The 24,435-nt window shown below is 40.5% G+C and overlaps 1 protein-coding gene across 1 annotated transcript in view; it reads left to right on the top strand.

The window, feature by feature from the left end:
* Positions 1-24,435, top strand: part of nrg2b (neuregulin 2b) — a 56,614-nt gene that overhangs the window by 10,430 nt on the left and 21,749 nt on the right. The window contains exons 2-3 of the mRNA XM_026330457.1: positions 21,715-21,877; positions 23,473-23,591. Of these exons, the coding sequence (XP_026186242.1) occupies positions 21,715-21,877; positions 23,473-23,591 (282 nt within the window). The remainder of the gene's footprint in view (positions 1-21,714; positions 21,878-23,472; positions 23,592-24,435) is intronic.

Below are 24,435 nucleotides of genomic sequence, written 5' to 3'. Positions count from 1 at the left end.
GAGAACCTACCTACCTCAGACAGTGCGGAGTACGGAGCTATTCAAGTATGAAGTCCTGTTAGATCACCTGAACCTAGAAGAGGCCAAACTGATAGCTGATGCATACCTTACGACGATATACATCGCCACCCCACCCCACTACGCTGTTATGCCTAGTTTGAGGATTGTAGAGAGAAGGCTCCAGAGAGACCCAGAGCGAGCTAGGATCTACTGCACTGAGATAGAAAAGCTGGTTCAAACTGGTGCTGTCGTCAAGTTATCCCCGTCGGTGGTGCACCGAGCAGCTGAGTCCTGGTACACTCCGCACCACCTAATTAGCCACAATGGCAAGCATCAGCTTATATTTAATTGTTAATTCCAGTACCAGGGTCAAGCCTTAAATGAGCATCTCTTGCCCGGCCCGACCTTGGGGGCATCTCTCCTTGGCATCCTACTTAGAGCATGCAGTAGCAATTAGTGGAGATGTGAAGAGCATGTTCCACCAGATCTGTCTTCTCCCAGAGGATTGCTCTGTCCTGCGTTTCTTGTGGTGTGACCTGCACCTCGACAAACCTGTTAACAGTCTTTGAATGGCAGGTTCTCTGTTTCTGCACAACCTGCAGACCATGTTGGGCAATTTTCGTTCTGCAGTGCCATACAAGGACCGCAGTCAAGCCAATGAACAGCAACGGCAATCTGTGGAAAGGTGCTTCTATGTCGATAACTGCCTTCAGAGTCTACCAACCCCTGAAGAAGCATGGAACCTGGTGGACAAGCTACGAACCCTTCTGTCTCCTGAGGGATTTGTCCTTTGCCAGTGGCCTAGTAATGAGCCCAGTGTTATTAGCCATCTCCCTGAAGACCTCAGATCCACCAGTGCTGAACTTTGGCTTGCCCAAGACAGAGTAGACACTTCTGAACAAACTCTAGGGCCTAGCGGCCATTTCCCCACTGACACCTTAGGATACAAACACCGCCCAGTCAGTTATGGTGCGCCCCTCATGAGAAACATTTATAAAGTGCTCGCTAGTCAATATGACCCCCTAGACTTCAGCTTACCCTACACCACCAGGGCCAAGATGCTGGTGAGGTGTCATGGGACCAACATCAAGGCTGGGATGACCCCCAGCTACCACCAGAACTACTCCAGCAGTGGAAAACCTGGGAGGAAGAGCTGCAGTTCCCCCCTCAAGTCCTTCTGTCCTGCCCGTACACATCGAAGCATATCACTGCACCCATTGGAGAGAGAGAGATTCACATATTCTGTGATACATCAGAGCAGGCCTATGGCGCAGTGGCCTATATGAGAATGGCGATGAGCGAAGGCAGCAAACATCTGGCATTTCTGATGGCTCAGTTGCTCCCAAGCGCTACTCTCCATGCCCCACCTGGAACTGTGCGCTGCCCTCGCCGGGGCTCATCTCTCCAGTCTCCTCAAAAATGAGCTCACCCTGGACAAGAAAACAGTAACAGTCTTGTGGTCTGACTTTACTACAGCACTCACCTGTCGTGCCGCTTCAAAGTCTTTTTGGCACCCGCGTAGCTGAGATCCAGGAGCTGACCCACCGTCACACTTGGCATTACGTCGACTCAGCCCTCAGCCCTTAGAGCCATATATATGTATCCTGCTAATTATGTCTGTGTATAGAGGGTCAGTCTGTAACGTTAATATACACGCAGCAGTACATGTGGACATTTATTCATATTTTGTATCTCCTTTCTGTTATTTGCAGAAACCACACTCATACCCCCACACACGTGGTAATACCCACACCCAGACCTCCTGCTCCTAGTTATGTGACCTGTGATGATGTTGCTGTATAATATAAGAAGTTAAAGAACTGCCTCTGTCTCATCATTGCCTCCAAGTGAGTTTCCTTGGTACTGAGTCAGCCTACATACACCTAATATCTCTCCTGGCCTTGAAGTGGTGTTCTGGCGGACCCTCCAGGATAGTAGCAGTGACAAAACATGTTCCTGCATCTTACAGTCCACAAAGTTAGAGCTATCTCACCTATAGAAGTGATATTTGTTGTTGTTGTCAGCTTGATTCAAGATATTGTTTTACTATTTGTTATTTGGTTAATTATGGTACAGTTCCAGCAACTTCCAGGATCTATTTTGCCTCATTTTGATCTGCTTCAAGGTAAAAAAACAAAAAAAAAAAAAAAAAAAAAACTGCAGATTTGGCATCACACAGGTAGTTGAAAATGATCTGAATAATGTGGCATTACAGGAAGTTTTGTTGCCTTGTTTTTTTCTGAATATTCTTGTTGAACATTTGGCTTTGCATTACCTCTTATCTACCATACCTGTGGCTCTCCGCCCTAAGCCTAAATGTTCCCACTCAAGATCTTTTAACACTACACAGAAATACATACATACATACAGAAAACTGTACTCCATTGTGGTTGTTGAGAAGCATAAGTAAAACAATAGTAAATACTGCATTTTTTGGGGACTATTTTCAGCTATTAATACACCATTGGTTCTCCAGTGAGTATTAACTGCAGCAGGAGCAGGTGTATCTGGGATCAATTGAAAATAAACAAAGTTCCCATTTCATGGTAATGAAGGAGCAAGTCAATCAGTGTAATGGTGTGGCTAATTGATGCGTTTTTAATAGTTTTTAAACAACCATGGAAGTCTGTGGCAAAGAGGAATAAGTACTTTATAGCAGCTTTTTTTAAATACAAAAGCAATATTTAGGTCAGCTCGTTGTTTTGGGCCTTTTCATGGGATTTGTGGATAAAAAAATCTAAACTATAACAATTATCTAAAATATCATTGGAGCTATCCTGTGTTTGTATATCTTTAGGTAAATCATTTTGGTAAGTTGATATATTGGTGAACAATTAGAATGTATGTTGTTTTAGGTGCATGTCATTCATGATTTTACAGTGTTGTCGACGTTTTCGGTCGTCTGGGATGTTAATGCCTTTCTATCCTCATTCACTTTCTGCCTTCATTAGTCACCATTAGTCCATTAATCTGCCATGTGTCATTTGGAAAAAAGCACATACATTTTAGTTTTAGATGTTTTAGATGACTGTTTGACTGTGCTATATTAATATTATCTGTAATTAAAATCTTTTGTTAAAATAAGCCAGAGGTATCTAAGATAGGCTGTTTGACTGAAATAGGAAGATTAAGAGAGTGTGTCATCGTTCTGAGTTTCATAAATTATTACTAAAACCTGATAAGTTTAATTAATTTTATAGTAGCTAACAATTGTAACACCACTAATTTTCTGTGACCAGGGCCAAAAAGGAAGTCAGAAGTCAAATAACTCCTTTCTTCTGTGCTTTAAGGATATCTTAAACCAGACCATGTAAGATTTGTATTTGAAAATGAAAAATCAGGTCTCTTGAAATAGAAAGAACGCAGTTTAGGAATGAGAAACAAAGAATATCTTCAGCAGCAGTAAATGAGCACTCCTGTCTACTGAAAGTTGGGCTATCTCACATGAAGTCTTTTGTTGTGCATCCGAGGCTGACCGGCTGATCAACAAGCATGTAGTGATAGGTTTATTGAGGTTATGTTATTTGATTTCTATGAAATCAATTTCAAACATTAAAGACTGGTTCCTCTCGCTGCTGTTTGGTGCTGCCAACATGCAAAGTTGCCAAGAGCAGATTTAAGCCTCGGTAAACCTTTGTCAGTGCTCTGCACTGGAAAGCCAGTGGGACTTCCATAGACAGTAGTGACAGTTAAACAAAAGGCCAGGAGGCTAGTGGGAATTTTTTTTTAAATTTATAATGTAGTGCCATTGTGTATGAACAAACTTAAACAAAACATTTTCCCCTAAACAAGAACACACAGAGAGAACATTAAAATTATCCACATAAAGGTGATAACATGAAGTAAACAATGAAAATGAAAGGAACTTGACATGTTTGACATTGCTGTAGCAGGGTCTTTCCTTTTCTTAACGTCACACAATATTAAGATCAGAATCAAATGCATTCATATACCACATATACAGTGTAGAGGAGAAAATCTCATGTGTGCATGTTTACATATTACTTGTATTGAGAATTTTAATTTCGTTAGCAAAACCTCAAATGTTCATACAGACACAACTTTGGCTTCCATTTTTAATTACCGTATTTTCTGGACTAAAAGTCATACTATTTTACTCCTCTAGCTTGTCCTGCGACTTATACAGCAAAGCCACTTATATGTGTATATTTACAGTCATTTTGTTGAGTAGTCACTAGTGTTAGATGACACTCTTGACTCAATTGAAGATAATACTGTACCGCTGAAGAAATAAAAATGTTTATGTTCACACTAAACCCTAACTCCTAGTCAGTGGTGGACTTAGAAATTTGGGGGCCCAAGGCGGACATCTGTATGGGGCCCTCCACATTCAGGGTTTTTAGTCATGCCTTTAACATCTTCTCATTCTCTTCGACCTCACACAGCAATGTATTACCCTTGTATTACTCCTGCTCTTCTTTGACTGTTTACTTTCTCTTTCTTGAATCGTTTTGCTCATGTCTTACATTGTTTCTTCTATGTCATCACTATATTTTCTTCTTCTGTTATTCTTTTCATGTCTTTCCTCATTTTCTCGTCCTTTGTCATTGTGTTCCTCCAGTTTTTATTCTTTCTCCCTGTTATTTCTTTCTCCTCAAATGTTATTTTCAGGTCTTTCCTTCTTTCTCCTCTTTTGTCTCTGAAATATGACGTTACCTTTGCCAAAGATCCTACGAACGTCGCCTGGATTGTAGATGAGAACAGGCGGCTATAGCAGTGGGCAGGGAAAAACAGCTGTGTTTAAGTTGGACACTTTCGCGCATCCATTTCAAAGTGTATGAATGCTCCTGTTTCCTTTCCACACCCTTGTCTCTCATATATTAGACACTGCAAATTGTATAAACCTATTCTTTTAGTTGTATAGTTTGTCAGCTTTGATTTGAAATAAATGATAGAGATCTATGATCAGAGGTTAATTTATTCTCAATGAGATAATTATGTCCTCCATATTTAACACCCTGAGCAGTTTCCATCACATTTACGTTTGATAGCATAAAAGTAGACCGCAGGGCTGTAGAAAAGTGGGGCATGATCGTCAGTACATCGCGTTTCTGATCAAAACAACTCGCATCCAATCAGTTGTCAGTGCACGTGTTGACAATGACACCATTTCCCATCATGCATTCAGTGTTTGTAGTCCATGCAGGCAGTTTGCTCAATTCCTTAATCAGAACATAAAATTACAAACAAACAAAAAAATCCAGTTGGTTATTACGTCCTGTTACACTTGTTAAACCTTTTATTTGTATTTTCTCAAACACAAGGTTTATGCATAAAGACAGCAAGACGCTAAGAAAACTGTTTCTCCCTAATTTTTCTGCCCCCCCCCCAACAACCTTGAGTCACAACCTGTGCGTGGCTATTAGAGACAGAACCCAAATTATACATCAGAAAACATAAGAAATAATACTGAAACATATATGTAGGAAATATCAATGTTGCCTCTCAAAGAAGGTTATAAAATTGCACTTTAAGTTATTACATGCAAATCAACACTCTAAGAAACACTAATTATTTAAATTATTGATATAATAAATCAGCTCTTATATACCAGCCCCTAATTGTCTTTGTTAAACAGAACTATTACCAACCTATTTATATCAAAGAGCCAAACAAATTTCTTAAAGATAACCTATATTCTTGACATATTATCAACCATTTCAATATGAGACCCTTATAGTCTGTGATTGTTTGTAGCACACATCCCATTACCCAAGAGTTTCAGGGTGCGGACTCATCAGACATTATTTTCAGCAGTAGCAAATGATTCGAGAGTGAGGGCCTCTAAGTCGTTTGGGTCATTGGACACCTTAGTGGTAGGATGACTATTAATTATTGCCTCCACCTCACATAAGAGCATTTGAAGACTTTCTTCATCAAGAGACTTCTGTTTTACAAAGGAGTTGAGAGTTTTTCGGACATTTCGTATTTGTCTTTCCCAAACTCCTGCATGGTGAGATGCAACTGAGGGGTTGAAAACCCACTGCACACCCTTTGCAAGCATTGTGGTTTGAATCCTGCCGTTATTCAAACTTTGTATGGCCTTTCGCAACTCCCTTTTTGTCCCAATGAAATTCGTTCCATTAGCAGATGTGATTGCAGCTGATCTGCTTAGTCTGCCACCTACTCTTAGGAATTTGTCTTGTAAAACTGGTGACAACCTGTAAAGAGTGCAACTGCGTTTCACAGTTTTACCTTGCTGGAGGGCTTTGATTTCTTCTGGAAACATGATTGTTTGGCTGTAGCGAATGATCTCTTTCCCAGCATTTTCAATGTCACTTACAGTTAATGTAACACCTGACAGTGAAGCTTTGAAGTTTTCCATTTCCTTTTCAAGTTCAGAATTCACTGATGCATTGCATCTTAGAGTGTGGCACAACTCTTTCCTTTTTTCCATCAGTATTTTCAGAATGCTTTTCAATTTGAGGAACCATGCAATGGCTTTTCTCAAACGGTACCAACGTGAGTAGTGTGATAAGAGCTGAGAAGTATAGTCATAATTATCATTATGATTGATACTTCCTTCACTTCAAGATCATTGTCAGATATCTTAAGAGTGTGACTTGGAATTTTTGGCCACTCCGATTCTGGCTTTTTCAGAAAGGCTGGACCTGTGAGCCATGAATTTGCTTTAAGGAAAGCAATGCATCTACAGTAAGTCCTCTGGAGGCAATCCATTCTAGCAGCCATTGTAGCTGCAGTGAGCTCAAGACGTGGCACAGTAACTGATTTTACTGGAGCAACCCTTGATTTACCCATAACAAAGACAAAATGTTGGTTACCTCTGTGATTCTCCATGAGCAAGTACGATACAGTGCCATAACCCAGCTCATTGGCATCTGCAAAAGATGCAGCTGTGCTGAAGTGACTTCACCAAAGTTAAGTGGCTTTATGCACCTCTCAACCTGAGAATCAAGTTCTAAAGACTAGCAAACCACAGTTTCCACTGATGACTGAGCGTTTCTGGAATACTCTCATTCCATTCATGTTTTGTTCTAAATAGCTCTTGCAGTATTTGTTTTGCAGGAAGAATGACTGGAGAAAGTATTCCAAGGGGATCATAAATGGAGCTGACCATGGACAAGATACGTCTCCTTGTAAGAGGCCTTTCCTGTAGACTTACTTTGAACTGCCAAGTGTCAGTCTCTACACACCACTGCACCTCTAGAGCCCTTTCCAATGGCAACTTGTCCTTCTCCAGATCCAAGTCCTTCACTGTCTTTGCTTTGCTCTCCTCACTTTTGGATGTGCTTCCACAGTGTGACTATTGGACATCAATTTGGTCAAATTAAATCCTCCTGATGCACACACCTCCCTTAATTCATGCATTAAAGCAATACCCTGCTGTTCAGTAGCTACAGACGTCAAACAGTCTTCCAAATAGAAATTCCTAAGGACTGTTTGTATTACCTCTGATCTGTAATGTGCATTGCTGTTTTTTGCGCAGCTTTGCAGAGCGTAGATTGCACAATTTGGGGAGGATGTGGCGCCAAATAAGTGGACAGTCATTCTGTACTCCTCCATTTGCTGAGCAGTGTCTCCTTTAGGCCACCAAAGGAATCTCAACAGGTCTTTGTCTTTAGCAGGAACTCCGACCTGATGAAACATCCCTTCTACATCTGCCGCAAGGGCTATTGGCTCTCGTCTGAATCTCATGAGCACACAAATGAGAGAATTATTCAAATTGGGTCCTTGTAACAATTGAGAGTTGAGTGATTTCCCTTGGTAGGTAGCTGCGCAGTCGAACACCATTCGAAGTTGTGTGTTTTTGTGGGTGATACACCCCATGATGTGGGATGTACCAAATTCTGCCAAGGTTTAGTTTAAGTTCACTTGCAGGGACCTTTTCAGCATGACCTTTGAGTAGCATGTCCTCCATAAAACTACAGTAGTCCTTGTGGAAATCTGAATTTCTTTTGAATTTCCTTCTCAGATATTGCGCATGCAGAGAAGCAACAACATAGTTGTTGGGAAATGCTACATCCCTTTTCTTCAATGGAAGGTCAATGCAGTAATGTCAATCAACAAGCTTTATGGACTGTGATACTGATACTGATATGGACATTTCCAATTTTTCAGCTTACTTACACTGTTGAATTAGGTTCTCCAGGCTTACCACTGAAATCCTGTTTGCCATCACCTGTGGCCATTCTGTGCCTCTGTTAGTTGGGATGCTCTCTCTCTCCAAAGGTCCATTTACAATCCAGCCCAGGATGGTCTTCACAGCATAAGGTCCGTCTCCCTTACTGTTGATGACTTTTCAAGGTTAGGTTGCATACATCCTTTACTCATGTGCATACATCCTTTACTCATGTGACCTGCTAACAAGAAACCATAGCATAAGCCCTTGGATTTCAGAAAGTTAAGTTTTTCTTTGTGTGGCATATGCTTCAGAACGTTGCAAATGTCCAATCCATGGTCCTTATTACAACATAAGCAGAGAGTTCTGTGGATTGCTTTCGTTCCATCCTTTTCCTTTGCTCTTTGTTTTTTGAGTTCTGGAACAGGTGTCACACTTGTTACAAATGTGGTTTTCTTGTCTTTCATTTGTAAGTTACTTGATTTGTTTAGTTTGAATTTGGAATTGTCTGTTGCCATTTTTTTTAATCTTGTATATTACCAAACAGTGGATGCAAAACAATCTTTGCCTCTCTACAAAATTAACCAAGTCAGAGAATCTCGCTCCCAAACCAGTCCTTTCTTGAAGCTCACAGGCAACTACTCTCCGCTTTAGCCTCTTAGTAGCCCCTTTCAGAAGGCATGTGTTGACAACTACGTACCAGTACCTTTGGTTGCCCTGTGGTAAACTGCTCTAAAAAGTATAATCTGTCTTAGTTGTTTGTTGTCTTATTCTCTACTCTGTGTTCAAAGGCTCGAATAAAGAACGTGAATTCAAGCGGGTCTCCACTAAAGACTGGAATATCCATAGGCAGGAGAGTAGACAAAGACTCCTGTTTCATGTAAATCTCAGCAATGTTATTTTGACCTTGCATGATGTTGAACAAACTTCCTGTATCAACATGTGCAAATCAAGAGGCAAAGCTCTTGATTTACCAGTTTACCATTAACTGACTGAGTGTTGATGGCTCGTTCCTCCCTTCACTTATGGTCACAAGCTTTGGGTTGAGACCAAAAGAATCGGATCTCGAATATAAGCAACTTAAATGAATTTCCACAGAAGGGTGGATGGACACTCTTTTAGAGATAGGGTGAGGAGCTCAGTCATTCGGGAGGAGCTCATGGTAGAGCCGCTGCACCTTCAGATTGAGAGGTTTTGGCATCTGTTTCGGATCCCTCCTGTGCACCTCCCTGGGGAGATGGTCCAGGCATGTCCCACCGGGAGGAGACCTCGGGGAAAACCCTGGACATGCTGGAAGGATTACATCTCCCGGCTGGCCTGGAAACAGCTCGGCATTCACTGGTCACTGAAATGCTGGCAGTGGTAAATGACAAGCTGACTACCCACTCGCCAATCTCGTTAACCCAATGGTAACTCCAAATTCCTCCGCGGGCGACTCACATTCCTACCCCAGTAACCCATTGAATATGTAACTGACTCAGCAGGTAAAACTGGCTGTGGCATTACCGTTAGATATGCATTAGCTAATTAACAATACCTTACATTAAAATGTTACTTATTTAGCCTAAAAAAGTAATATTATGCTCATGAGTTGGACGGGTTGGACTAGCACTGTTTGCCCAGGAATGCTATTAGCAACCCCAGAGATGCTAATGACTAGTTGTCTCAGCTACATATTTGTTGGGTTACCGAGGGAGGAATTAGAGTCACTCGCAGAACAATGGGAGTAATGGGTGGGTGTGCGTGTGTGTGTGTGCGTGCACACTGTCCCAGAGACAACATAACTGTATCTAAAATATTAATGTTAATTATTTAGCCTACTGACAGTCTAACTCACTTCATGAGCAAGTCTGCTAGCAGCTGACAGTCCTTTGACTCTGGAGATGGAGGTGTAATGTTATAGTTTTTTACTGTTCGTAAAGAGCTACTGCTGCCGATCAGTTCAGCTACTGCAGCCGATCAGTAGAGCTGCTGCTGCCGACTTAGCCATACTGTTAACATTACTATTCTTAAACAAAGGTGGAAGGATTCACTTATCTTCTCATGGCCTGGGATTTGTTGGCTTGATTGGTCAAGCTTACTGTTTAGCCAATCAGAGGCAGAGTAGGGGTGGATCATAGCAGATGCAGGCACCTGACCTGATGAGTGAGTGAAAGTTTGAATTGCAGATTGATTTTTGATACACTAAAAGAGCATGGTGACAGTTTCAGCTGTTTCAGTGCCACATTTGAATAAAGAGCCCCAAAACTCATGGCAATATGACATGCAATTCTTTCTGTTTCCATTTAACATTTAATCAAAATAATTCAAAGTGTACTCCTGCCTTTCACCCAAAGAGAGCTGGGATAGGCTCCAGCAGATCCCTGTGACCCTATATAAGAATAAGCAGGTATAGATAATGGATGGATGGATGGATGAATGAATAATTCAAAGAGAATTGAATATTGCATTGCCACTTTTTACATTGAATTCCCAATTGCAAAAATGCATTACAAATTGAATAACAAGCCCAGAAACACATGGCAATATAACATGCAATTGATACTGTTTTCTTTTACAATTTTAATCAAAATAATTCAAAGTGAATTGCATATTGAACTGCCACTTTGCACGCTGAATTGCCAATTGCAAAATGTAGTTTCAAATTGCATGGGCAAATTGCCATGCAAGCCAGAAAACGTCCATATAAATAGGATCAAGGACGGAACCATGTAGTAAGCCACAAGAGTTATGGCTCACTCTATTTTGACTTTCAAAGCTGCAGTAGGGTACTGTCTAACAACATCCCAGCAGGACATCTTTCTTGTATAGAATCTGTAACTGCTCATGAGGATGGATGTGATCAAGGCTTCAATTCCCTTATCAGGTGAATTGTATCACTTAGTCTGCTTTAGCAGCCTATAGTTAATGGTGTGTGCCCTTGTTGCGTGTGTGTGTGTGTGTGGGGGGGGGGGTGATGTGAGAGATGAAAGGTGAGAAATAGATGGGCGAGGGGTGGAGGAAAAGAGATGGGGGGGCACAAGAGAACAGGAAAGGGGGTAGAGGTGAGAGAGGAGTGAAGATGGATCAACAGAGAGAAAGATAGAAAATGTTGAGGGGGTGCAGAAAAGAGGGGAAAGAAAAAAGATGAATGGAGGACAGGTGGGGAGCAGAATGACTTGCACACAACTCCCAGCCCTGAGAAAGAAAAAGAAGAGAAGAAAGGAGCATCAGAGAATAGCTTTTCCCCACCGTCATGCCCGCAAGCCCTTCATTAACTATTCATTACCAACTCTGCACATCTATCTATCTATCTATCTATCTATCTATCTATCTATCTATCTATCTATCTATCTATCTATCTATCTATCTATCTATCTATCTATCTATCAGCATCTAACGTAAACCATCACCGACACAAATACATTTCTTCACTTCCTCTCATGGTGTTTCTCTGTATTTCTGTCCTCCCCCTAATTCTTCACTTCTCTCAGTCAAACCTTCTCCCTGGCTTTCTCACACCCAATCCCTTTTCTCTCTCTCTTACAAAAGCTTGACTATACATCCGGAGCAGAAGACAGCCTCTATGTGTGTGTTTTTAAAAAAAATCAGATTTCTCTTGAATTTGTAGATTGTATTTATAACTAAATAGATAGCACCACATTCAATAGATGAATACCAACAATGAGACAAGGTCAAGGTAGTGTGTTTGTGTATGTTTCTGTGTGTGTGTGTGCGTGTGTGTGTGTGTGTGTCTGTGTGTGTGCGTGTGTGTGTGTGTTAAACTACAAAAACAGAAACAGAAAAAAGGGAGTGACTTATTGACAGTCATAAGTCATCACACACATCCACTCACATTCACATTCAGATTGGGAGTAACAGGCAAGCACACACATCACACACTGGTAAATGTTCTCCAGTTGCAAAACACAAACACAGACACAAAGGGCTGCCCTGGGCTTGGTATCGCTGCTGTGCAGAGGTTAGCTTGGGTGATACTGCATGAAGGCCTGTTGTGGCTGCTATCGTTCAACAGCCAATACTGGTCTCTGTCTCTCCTTCACCTTTTTATTCTTTTCCTCTCTCCCTCCTTCTCTCTCACAGACACACATACTCTCCTCCCCTAGTATTTTTCAGTCTTATTTCCCCCTTTTCTTTCTGCCTTACATCTTCTCTATCTCCTGCTCCCTCCCTGGTTTCCATGGTGACAGCTGTGTGCTGCAGAAATCACACTGATCACAGAATCAGATAGGAGCTTCTGTCTTTTATACATGAACACACACATGCACACACACACACACACACATGCGCATATACAATGAATGTAATACATACAGTGTGTTTGCAGACTCCTCTGTTGTGACACACACACACTGGTTTCTTCTCCACATGTCTTTGGACATTTTATGAATGTACTAGTCTTCTTCGCTCACTGCTTCACTAGTCAGCTGACTGTCACACACATTCAGCCCATGTGTGCAGGCATGTTGCTGGCCATGCCTTCTCAGGGTGCCATACCTGTCTGTAAACACACCTAATTGGTTTGGCTTACATATCATTCTCTGTTATTGGATCATGCTTAGCAAGAAATTAGTTCAATTTTGTTGATGACTGCTTTGCTGGACAGAGAGAGCCAGTGAGGGAGGAGAGGAGGGAGGGAGCGTCAGCTGACCTTGAAAGAAGGACCTCTTGATGGATGAGGAGCACTGGTCACAAGTGATTGGCTGGTGGAGCATGCTGATCAGAGGCTATTGGCCAGAAGATGCAGTCCATCTGTGTGCCCCTGCCCCCCACACCCACCTGCCCATCCACTACCCCCACCCCTCTGTGCTCTCACTAAGGACTTCTCCCATCACTCAGTTCCTCAGATACAGAAGGCAACAGCAACTTACACTGTATACATGCACACATACAATACACATTTATAGACAGAGAGAATCAAACCGGTGCAAACAATAAAAAGCCCACATACACATGTGTGAGTCACATGCTGTCATGTATGCATTCTCACAAATTCACACACATTCATAGTGCCATGGAAAGTCTTTGTGTCTCTGTGTAAATTGCAGCTGCAGAATTAGACTTGTTATGGCTTGCTTGGTGCCTGTGCTGTGTGGGATGTGTGAATCCACCCTAATTAAGTTTGTGCACATGTTCAGATTCTCTCTTTTTCTTGCCGTTTTTTTTTTTTTGACTGAATATTAATGTGCAGGTTTTCCATATCAAACTAAATCACAATACAACATTAAAACAATACATTTTTAATTTATTTCTTTACAGTTTTTTATTCCATACTTGATATGAAGTAGTGCTGCCAACAAAGGCTTTTTTGTGAGATCTTAGAAGAGGTTTTAAAGGGGCCCAAAGCAGTTACGGCTTGGATGTTTTCCAGTATATTTGCTAATAATTTTACAGGTAAAAACATATAAAGATGGATTTAAATAGTCTTCCTTTTGGATTTTACCACAATTTTAAGGTCAATGTTAGATTGTAATACAAAATGTAAATTTGTGTAATATGGAAAAGGGTTGTACTGATGTTATTTCCAAAGGGAAATTCAGGTAGTTTTGTAGTGAAAGTAATAAGTAGTTAGTAGTAAGAGTAGCCAGTAACAACCATAGATGCGTTTAAATGTAATTAATGTAGTGAAGATGAAGGTCAGTCAGTGTGGTAGGATGGAAATATCAATGGATTTACTTATTTAAAACATCAACTCCACAACATCCGCTTTAGCAGCTCCGTTGACTCCACAATGTCCGCTATAGGTGCTCACATGCTTCTGGCATCGAGAAAGTGGTTTTAGGACTTAATTAAGAACCCTTCACAGTGAAATCCACCTGCTCAGCATTTGTGATGTGGCTGTGGAACGTCAAGCAGCATCGGTCGACTGAGCAGATAAGTTGCTTATATGTTTTACAGTTTCTTAAACCTGTGAAAATCATAAGAATTTTGTCTGTACTGATCAATCATCATCATTTGAATTAAATTTAAAGTTAATGCACATGAGCATTGGAAAAGAGTCTATTGATACAGCAGGCAAGATCTGTGACTATACACTGTAGCCACACAATAACACACAATTTCGATATATCAAATGTTATAAATGACAAACTAATGAGGATGATTGAATACCCAAAGTGACAAGGAGAATTATGTCAGATCCTTAAAACGAGTTGAAATTGGAGAAGGGATTTGATCCAATCAATCCGACACTGTTGTACCCATGAAATGTGGATGTCACATCCATGAAGGGTAATTTCTTAATGGTTTTCAGCTAACCTTCCCAGGCTGACAAAACCTCCATGTTGCCTGAACAGTGTCCCAGAGCTAGATGAGCTCACTGGTGACCAGGTTCACCACTCACAGCTGTTTCAGGGTTCCTTTTACTACTCATTTCAACTCTCACCTGCATTAGAGCCTGACAGTTTCACGTCAGTTGTGTCTGCGTGGTTGTAAAGTGCAGCTGCTACTGTAGAGCCCATCTTAAAAATACAGTCTACAAGTCTTATTATTCTTAAAACAAGAAAGAATATGTGCCAGTAGGGCAAATTAATCATCTTGTTTCAAGTATTCAAGGATTCTTGAATAGTAGCAGAAATTATTTCGCTTACTTGGCCAGTGGGTTTTTAGTTAAGTGAATGTGCATTGGAAACAAATGGGATTTTCCTTCCAATTGGTAAAAGGTTTTTACTTGTTTTATGAAAAATGCAGCTAGGCAGCGGTTTAGTCACAGGAAATATTTCCACTACATAAAACATACAGCACATGTCAGGTTTTAGCTCTTTCTGGAGTCACTGTGTTAGACATGCAAAGAACAAACATACATGAAAGAAACTGAAAAGGCTATGACTCTTCCTAATACTATAAAATTATGTTTACATACTACTAATCTGATGTGTGGATTATCTTCACTGGTAATGCTTTTTCCAGGAAATGCCATGTTCCTGTACTGCTCAGAGGTTGTAGGGAGGTATGGGGGCTTCGCATACAAAGCACATTAATCTGACACCAGAGACCAGAGACTGAAGTTCACATCCTGAGTCTGTCCTAAAAAATCCTGGTTAAGGTGAAGCAGAGTTTAAGTCTTGGTCAGCATTAAAACGTTGACACAAAATCCTGCTGCTTAGTATGAGGAGTTTGTTTGGGAATTCTCAGCTAAGTCCACAGTACTGAATAAAATTACATTTCAATACTTTAGCACAAAATCTGCTGATTATCACAAACTGATGAGAGTTAGTGAGGATTTGGTTCCTCTAAGGAAAATTATAGGGCAGCACTGGCTGGTGGATTACTGGTTAGCACTGTTGCCTCACAGCATGAAGGTTCCTGGTTTGAAACCCATCAGGGGCCTTTCTGTGTGGAGTTTGCATGTTCTCCCTGTGCTTGTGTGGGTTTTCTCCAGGTACTCTGGTTTCCTCCCACAGTCCAAAAACATGTATGTCAGGTTGATTGGTGACTCTAAATTGCCCATAGGAGTGAGTGTGAGTGTGTGAGGTTGTTTGTCTTAATCTCCTACTTGTATGTGCATTTTGCCAAGCTTTAGAAAAAAATGCCAGCCTGTTTGAACCTAAATTTCATTTTAACACCTAACTCCATTTCTCCCACACATATTTTTAATGGACTCCCTGGTTTCAGAGAAGTCACAGCTATCGTGCTGTCAGTTGTTTTATTTTTCTATGCTGCCTTGCCACAGAGAAATTATACAAATATCCTAACAACTGTAGTTTGTGTAGAGTGTAGTTTGACTCATTCAGACTTTGAAACCATGGGTGTTTTACCACAGATGTGAAAGCATTTGTCTGAAAGAATAGGCAGGATTTTTGTAATGTACATACTTGATTCTGCTGTATTATTTGTTTCCTCTTGCTATATTGTCTTTCTTTCATTTGGTCACAAGGTCACAGGTCACAGTTGATTATTTCTACTGTCTTTACTGACTATGTAGGCCTCTGTAACTTTTGTAAGCTTTTGAAAAATGAAATACAAACAAAGATTATTATCCTCAGGGCTATTTTGTCACTGTGAGTCTAAAAGTCAAATCCGTACTGCTCGAATAAGCCTAAAGTTGCCCCTCCTACAATGAAATCTCATCTCTTCGCTACACATGGTACATTGGTTATTGGATTACAGCTCCTCTGATTTCCTCATTGTCTCATGTAAAATATCCAAAGGATAACGCAGGATGAAAACTGCAAGTAGGCTGCTCATTGTCCTTTAAAAAACAATTTATCAGGACCAGGATAAAGACAGCAGACTGGTGAGGTCTGACTTTATGCATTTTTACCAAACTAATAAAGGCTCCTGATAACTCCTCCTTTTTTATATGTGAGTCACACAAAATATTTCCTGCAATAACTTCCAGCTAGCACTATGATGTAGTGTATACTGTATAAGGTATTAATGCCATGGAGGATTCATTATGGATACGACCCACCATCCAGGATTTCAGAGACGCATTAAGCATGTGAGTTTCCATGTGTCTCTGCTCCCGTCCACCTAATGTAGCAGGTCACAGGAGTATAAGGTTTATGGACAAAAAGAAGCTGTTTGTGCGACTTATTGTGTGACCACATAAGCATACAAAAGTGTTTCTAGTTGTTCTGAATGGCTGCTCTGATTTTCATGCAGTGTCAGATATTCATAGTGATGCAGTCAGTGGTCAGCATGACACAAGCCTATGAACTAGGGGTAAGAAATGAAATCATAAAACTAGACAGGAAGGTTCAATAAGTTTTGGCCACGTGGGACAACAAAAAAAGCTGTAAACACAATACTGACACATTAATGCAATATAAAATTAAAGGTCGACCGATATGGGTTTTTCAATGGCTGATGCAGATTTTCAAAATCCAGTTCAGCCGATGGCCGATAATCAATGCTGATTATTTGGGGCCGATATGCATGGCCAGTTTTCTTAATTGTAGGAAAGAAACTATTTAACATACAGTATCACACAGAAGTGAGATACTGTATGTTAGATGATACACATGTTTGTAAATAATATATTATATCTTTTCATGTGACAACACTGAAGAAATGACACTTTGCTACAATGTAAAGTAGTGAGTGTACAGCTTGTATAACAGTGTAAATTTGAGGTCTCCTCAAAATAACTCAACACACAGCCATTAATGTCTAAACCGCTGGCAACAAAAGTGAGTACACCCCTAAGTGTAAATGTGCAAATTGGGCCCAATTAGCCATTTTCCCTCCCCGGTGTCATGTGACTCAGTGTTACAAGGTCTCAGGTGTGAATGGGGAGCAGGTGTGTTAGATTTGGTGTTATTGCTCTCAGTCTCTCATACTGGTCACTGGAAGTTCAACATGGCACCTCATGGCAAAGAACTCTCAGAGGAAACTGAGAGAAATTGCTCTGTGTGAAACCCAGAAACTGAGCTGCAGCACGGTGGCCAAGACCATACAGCGGTTTAACAGGACAGGTTCCACTCAGAACAGGCCTCGCCATGGTCGACCAAAGAAGTTGAGTGCACGTGCTCAGCGTCATATCCAGAGGTTGTCTTTGGGAAATAGACGTATGAGTGCTGCCAGCATTGCTGCAGAGGTTCAAGGGGTGGGGAGGTCAGCCTGTCAGTGCTCAGACCATACCCCGCACACTGCATCAAATTGGTCTGCATGGCTGTTGTCCCAGAAGGAAGCCTCTTCTAAAGATGATGCACAAGAAAGCCTGCAAACTGTTTGCTGAAGACAAGCAGACTAAGGACATGGATTACTGGAACCGTGTCCTGTGGTCTGATTAGACCAAGATAAACTTATTTGGTTCAGATGGTGTCAAGCGTGTCTGGCGGCAACCAGGTGAGGACTACAAAGACAAGTGTGTCTTGCCTACAGTCAAGCATGGTGGTGGGAGTGTCATGGTCTGGGGCTGCATGAGTGCTGTCGGCACTGGGGAGCTACAGTTCATTGAGGGAACCATGAATGCCAACATGTACTGTGACATACTGAAGCAGAGCATGATCCCCTCCCTTCGGCGACTGGGCCACAGGGCAGTATTCCAGCATGATAACGACCCCAAACACTCCTCCAAGATGACCACTGCCTTGCTAAAGAAGCTGAGGGTAAAGGTGATGGACTGGCCAAGCATCTCTCCAGACCTAAACCCTATTGAGCATCTGTGGGGCATCCTCAAAAATGAAAGGTGGAGGAGTGCAAGGTCTCTAACATCCACCAGGTCTGTGATGTCATCATGGAGGAGTGGAAGAGGATTCCAGTGGCAACCTGTGAAGCTCTGGTGAACTCCATGCCCAAGAGGGTCATGGCAGTGCTGGAAAATAATGGTGGTCACACAAAATATTGACACTTTGGGCCCAATTTGGACATTTTCACTCAGGGGTGTACTCACTTTTGTTGCCAGCGGGTTAGACATTAATGGCTGTGTTGAGTTATTTTGAGGGGACAGCAAATTTATACTGTTATACAAGCTGTACACTCACTACTTTACATTGTAGCAAAGTGTCATTTCTTCAGTGTTGTCACATGAAAAGATACGATAAACTATTTACAAAAATGTGAGGGGTGGACTCACTTCTGTGGGATACTTGTATTTAACAAACACGTCTGTTTAATAGATTAACTGTTAAAACAGACATACATTCAAGCAATGTTTCAGTTCAGATTACTTCACGTGGTCTGTAGAAACTGGCCGCCTGCACAAGTGCCTGAACAAACCCTGACCTGGACGCTACAGTGCCAGCCGATAGCCAATTGTCTAATATCATCCTACAGATACTGTTTTGTATCTGTAGAGTGAAACACTCTTTCGTCAGTCAGCACTACTGTAGTGTCAGTCCAGACAAAGTCCCCTCATGATTAAACACAGAGTCTTGGCAGCTGGAGCCTCATTTAAGACAATACCAAACGATCAGCCAAATTATTTCAAAAATATAGTGTGTAACAGTGACAGTGCTCTTCTTGAGAACTATACATCAACAGTGTGTCGAGTCTGTGACAAGACTAAATCCTAGTTACATAACGGCAAGCTGTTTGGGGGATACTTTAAGGGTGTAGCAGAAACTAGGAGGTTCAGGTTGCATCTGAGAGACATAGATGAAGAATTTTTCTTCACCAGTTTATTTGCAGAATTTGTAGTGTCTGGAAGAACAGACTGGGCTGTATGGATGAGAGTGTACGTGTGTGTATGTTTGAGTGTGTGTGTGGTCTGCAGACACAGAATACAACAATTACAATTAGTACATTCTATCACTAATACTCCTTAAATAAAAGCAATCGCTATTGATCACATTAAGAGTAGATATACAATATACTACATAGTGTTTAGAACTGGGAGCAGGCATTTTATTTATATAGTAGCAGTAACATTAATTTAAAACTATGTCAAAATATTATATTAATTATAACTGACTATTTTATCAAAGCGTAATATAGGCATTATTCAGTACACAACAGCACTGTTTAACAGGGTTAACAGCTGAGACATATACTATATAAACATGCTGGCAATACAGCTAACTGCATTATTAGCATTGCTACATTAATATTACAAAACCAGCAAGCTACTACAAACACTTGTATTGGGTAAAAAAAAAAAAAAAGAAAATACTTTTCTTAATTTGCACTATCTTACAATATAGTGTAATTATTTACTCACACACTGCCAAACGCCACACTGACGAACGGTGACTAGCCTGCAATGAGACCATTAATATTAGCTGCTAACCAGCTAACTGATCTAACTAGCAATGGAAGAGCAGGTTTTTCCCCTAATTGTTTTAAGTGTGGACAGTAATTCAGAGGTCTAGGACCTGTTTATTGGTACAGTGCACTAAGATGTGAATCATGTCATCAGTTCATGTTTGGACAGAGACTTTTGTACCATGTCATCCTCATATCTGTTTACTAAATGTTTTTTTTTTCACTGCTGGCAAAATTGTCGAGTAAAATGACACAAGGTAATGTAAAAACCGAACAATCAGAGATGAGTGTAGTACTTAACCATTAATCATAATCATGACTCGCTGTGAAATCTCAACCTATAGGTTGTTTGCCATCCACTGTTTTTTCTAGCTCATTTCAGATTTGTGTATAAAAAGAAAAACTTGAGGGAAATGCCTGAAATTGAAAAGAAATACAATAAATGAGTTGCTGAATCAATAAAAGCAAATTTGTCGACGTTTATTGGAATTAGTGAATTTAGCGAATAAATCACGATGTACATAAATCATGTGACTTAAATGTCACTTCAGTTTACATTGAACAGATAGAAAATAGCAGAGTTAGTCAGATGTGTGTGGATTGATAAGGAGAATATGTCACTAATGTTCCTCCAATTAATACATAAAGCAAACAGAAACGCCATGTGTCCATCATGTTTTCTACATTTTTGTATAGTTTGATGTTTGACTGGCACTTTAATTACTTCGTCTTGTTGCAGTTTAATGGAAATTCACTGGAAAATTAGCACCACAAGCTGTTTATCTTAATAAACCAACTCTTCCTGTTCACCTAACAATAGTTGCACCTTTAGTGACATAGATTTGGTTCCAATATGTGCTGTTTTGCACATTTTGTATGATGAAAAAGATGACGGTTAGTTTCTGGAGCAAAACTGAAAGAACAAAAACTGGAGTTATGAGGTTTGTACGGGATAAGTATCACATAGTATTCGATATGTTGTATGTAATTTGCAAGATTTACAAGACACATTCAGGGACACTGCCCTGCAGTGTCTTATATAAATATATCAAACTCAAGATCTATATAGTAATATCTGCTGCACATACTGTATATGAGGAGTAAATGGAAGATGCAGCAGTGCTGTGAAGAGCTGTGGGCCCGTATAACAGTTGCCATGCAGTTGATCAAGCATGTCCTATCACTACAACACTGTATGTGTGTGTTGGCGTGTCAGTATGTGTGTACAGGCCCATGTGTGTGTTGGGCCCATATTTTCCACACAGACATCTGTGTAAAAATGTACGCTCCGTGTTTTATTGGCTGTGTGTGTAAATGGTACTAGATGTTGCTGAGTTGTCTCTTTGCTTTAGCTTCTGTGTGCGTGTATTGCCGGCGCTGGTGTCAGTGATGCAGTCTGTTGTAGTTTTTAAGGAGAGAAGAGAGAGAGTGAAACTCTCCTGAGACTGATGAAGCATTCACACACACACACACACACACAGATTGCTCCAAAGTGAAAAAATCTACTGCAGAGAGGCAAGATTTTTTCCTATGAGCTTTCAGTTTGTCTTTGTTTTTCAGGATTCAGACCATACCAAAGTTTACCTGTGTGTGTGTGTGTGTGTGTGTGTGTGTGTGTGTGGGTGTGTGTGTGTGTGTGTGTGTGTGCGCGCGCGCGTGCATGTGTTAACTGTCATTGATTTTCGTCCTTTCTTTAGCCATTTCTCATGAGAACTCTGACCTGTTGCCTCAGAATTTTCACCCCGACACCCAAACCAGCACTAGCAGACTTTCATTGGCCACACACATAAATGTGCACATATACTCAGTGACACATACACACTCACACAATTGGAGATGGACAATGGATAGATGAATTCATTATCTGTAGTTGATTTCAATAATGCAAGCTTTTCTCTCTCCCCTCCTTTTTCTTCTCTTTCTCTTACTTTCACTCCCCACTCTGTGTCTCCGTCTCTGTCCAGCTTCTGCTCCTAAGCTGCGGCTGATGAGAGACCAGCCTCTGATGGAAGGGGACAAGCTGAACTTGAAATGCGAGGCGTCAGGGAATCCTAGCCCTTCTTTCCGCTGGTACAAAGACGGACATGAGCTTCAGAAAGGCAGAGACCTTAAAATAAAGACCAACAAGTGAGTCAGACTGGATATTATCCTTAATATTCACACTCCACGCTCGCATGGACCACAAAACTGTTCAAAACCCAGACAGACGACTGTTTCCTCACACATTCTGTACATACTGCAGTGGTTCTCACCACGCAGCGCTATTTTGGTGCCACTGGGCAACTCAACTTTATACCCCTACTTTGAATGCTGGTGAAAAAAAAAACTAAACCTGCAAGTTGAAGCTGCATTGTCATGTTTTTCTATGAATGACTCATATATCATCCACTCAGCCCCTCTGAATATGTTAGCAGCTTTTAGCTTGTTGTTTTGGTTTTACAGTCTGCACCTTTACTGTTTTGGTTCATTCATACTTCTCTCACAAAGGTGTTTTCAGCTGCAGCAGGCAGCTGTTTTCAGCACAAGAGCTCTAAAAACATACTGTGTGTACATGCCCAACACCAAAACGCTGACAAAGTTAGCAACTAATAAACCAGAGTCAGATATTCTTATGTTTGTCATGAAATGCTGATGTTGCCAAGTGTTGATGTCGTGTTGAAAAGCTGTGTATTGCCAAAAAATTATGAAATACTTAGATGGTTAGACGGTCCATGAGACATAGATGGTTCCACTGGCATTGCAATACTGATTTTACAATATTTGATACATTAAAAATGTAAAGTTTATATATTGGCAAGGTTTTATCAACATCCACATTAAAAGAATACAAAAGTCTAACTTAATACAATAGCAGGATGCAAAAAAGTCGTGAAATGTCATTGGTTTTGTAAAGCTCAGTCAAAACTAATATAAGGGTTTAGCAGGGTGACTTGTCCCAGTCTCAGTCTCAGTCCTAGTGTTTTACAAAGCTGCTTCTTTTTAGCATGAAGTTCACAATTTTTCTTTCCCTGGACACTGTTCCTTAGAGGAAGATAGGATTGTTGACAAAATATTGACAATAGCTACCGGATGAATCTATTCAAAAACTACTGAAGCCTCATATTAGCTCTAGTTGAACTTTACAATGCATTTTTCTAATATACATGGATTGTGGATTTTGTACCACATTTCTTATAGTATCTTATGGGGACAGGATGTGTTTCTTTCAGTGTACTGTTTATAGAGCCTTGTATTGAGATAGACTTGAAAAAAATCCACACTTATCCTTTACAGTGCACTGTGAAAACTGTCTTTATTCTGTCCCTTAGCAACATAGTTCACAGATACATTCAACATTTAAGTATCTTCGGTCCTTTCAGATGTGGTTTGAGTGTGTGTTTTTTATGTTACTGTACTGTATCAAATCACTGCCATTGCCTGTGATTAATTTCTGTAATCCTGTAAAGGGTAGGCCTGTTTCTGACCCAAACCTAGTACTTGTACAATAGCTTTGCTGGCCATTGGTTTTGGTATATTTGGTATATATAAATTTGGTATAAACATTTGTATAAAACAATCAGTGGTTTCTTGCTTATCTTGGCTGGAAATAAAAATGACATTTCTTGTCCAGCCAAAGATGAGTCTGCTGCTTGTTTGCAATAACGATAACTGACATTGTCTTTTCCTCTTCTCTGTATCAACCTCTCTGTCTTCCTCCATCTCTGTTTCTCTCTTCACTAAAGGAAAAACTCAAAGGTGCAGATCAGTCGTGTTCGTGTGGAAGACTCTGGCAACTATACCTGTGTGGCTGAAAACTCACTAGGACAAGAAAACGCTACAAGTATAATCAGCGTGCAGATCTGTGAGCGACAACACATCTAACTGTCTGCATGTCTTACATACACTACCACTCAGACATCTGGACAAGCTTTCCCATTCAGCTGAATTATCAAACATTTGACTGCTAATGTAGTTTGACTGCCAAAAATTAGCGATGAAAATTATAAGATAACTTCTGTTATGTTACACCAATATAAATTCCCTTGTTTTGTCCTTTCGTGAATTTCTTTTTTCATGGTTTCTTTCATCTTTCTTTCTTAAAGGCTGAAGCTCTATACTGGGGTTCTCTGTCCATATCCTAAGATCAATGGATATCTTCTCCCGCACTGGCTACTAAAATTTGATTGCCCTGTCCTTTATGAGACGTGATAACTGTTACATTTCACAGTTTCACCTTTCTGCAAAGACTTGACAACACATATGGAGCTTTTTTACGAATAAATAAGTTAAGAATGACATGAATAGAGCACCATAGAGTAGAGGCACATGTTTAATATAAACACTGTTTAATATCTAACATGCAGCAATCTAAAAATCCAGTTATAAACTGAATTTGTCAAACTGTGTTGTGTCACTATTTTCAAAGCTGTGGGAATGTGTGCAGAGAGAACCAAGGCAAGAAAGCGAAAGCAGTTACAAAACTGCAATAAGATAAAACAAAATTATTGTTACTTGTAAATACATCTAAATAATTTCAAGTTATGAAGGAAGAGGATAGGAGTATACTGGCAAACTAAACTGTATCCAGCTGAACCTGGCTCTTTGCACTTACCAAACCAGTAGCTGTAAGCTGGAGAGCTGCAGCAAGCAAACTGACTGAGGGCTCCCAAAAAAGTAGATAGATTTGTCACACTAATGTGTTTGAA

The sequence above is a fragment of the Mastacembelus armatus genome, chromosome 10, assembly GCF_900324485.2.
Source record: "Mastacembelus armatus chromosome 10, fMasArm1.2, whole genome shotgun sequence".
In the NCBI taxonomy this organism is placed as follows: domain Eukaryota; kingdom Metazoa; phylum Chordata; class Actinopteri; order Synbranchiformes; family Mastacembelidae; genus Mastacembelus; species Mastacembelus armatus.
The sequence above is the reverse complement of the archived record's forward strand: the minus strand, read 5'-3'. Positions and strand labels throughout refer to the sequence as shown.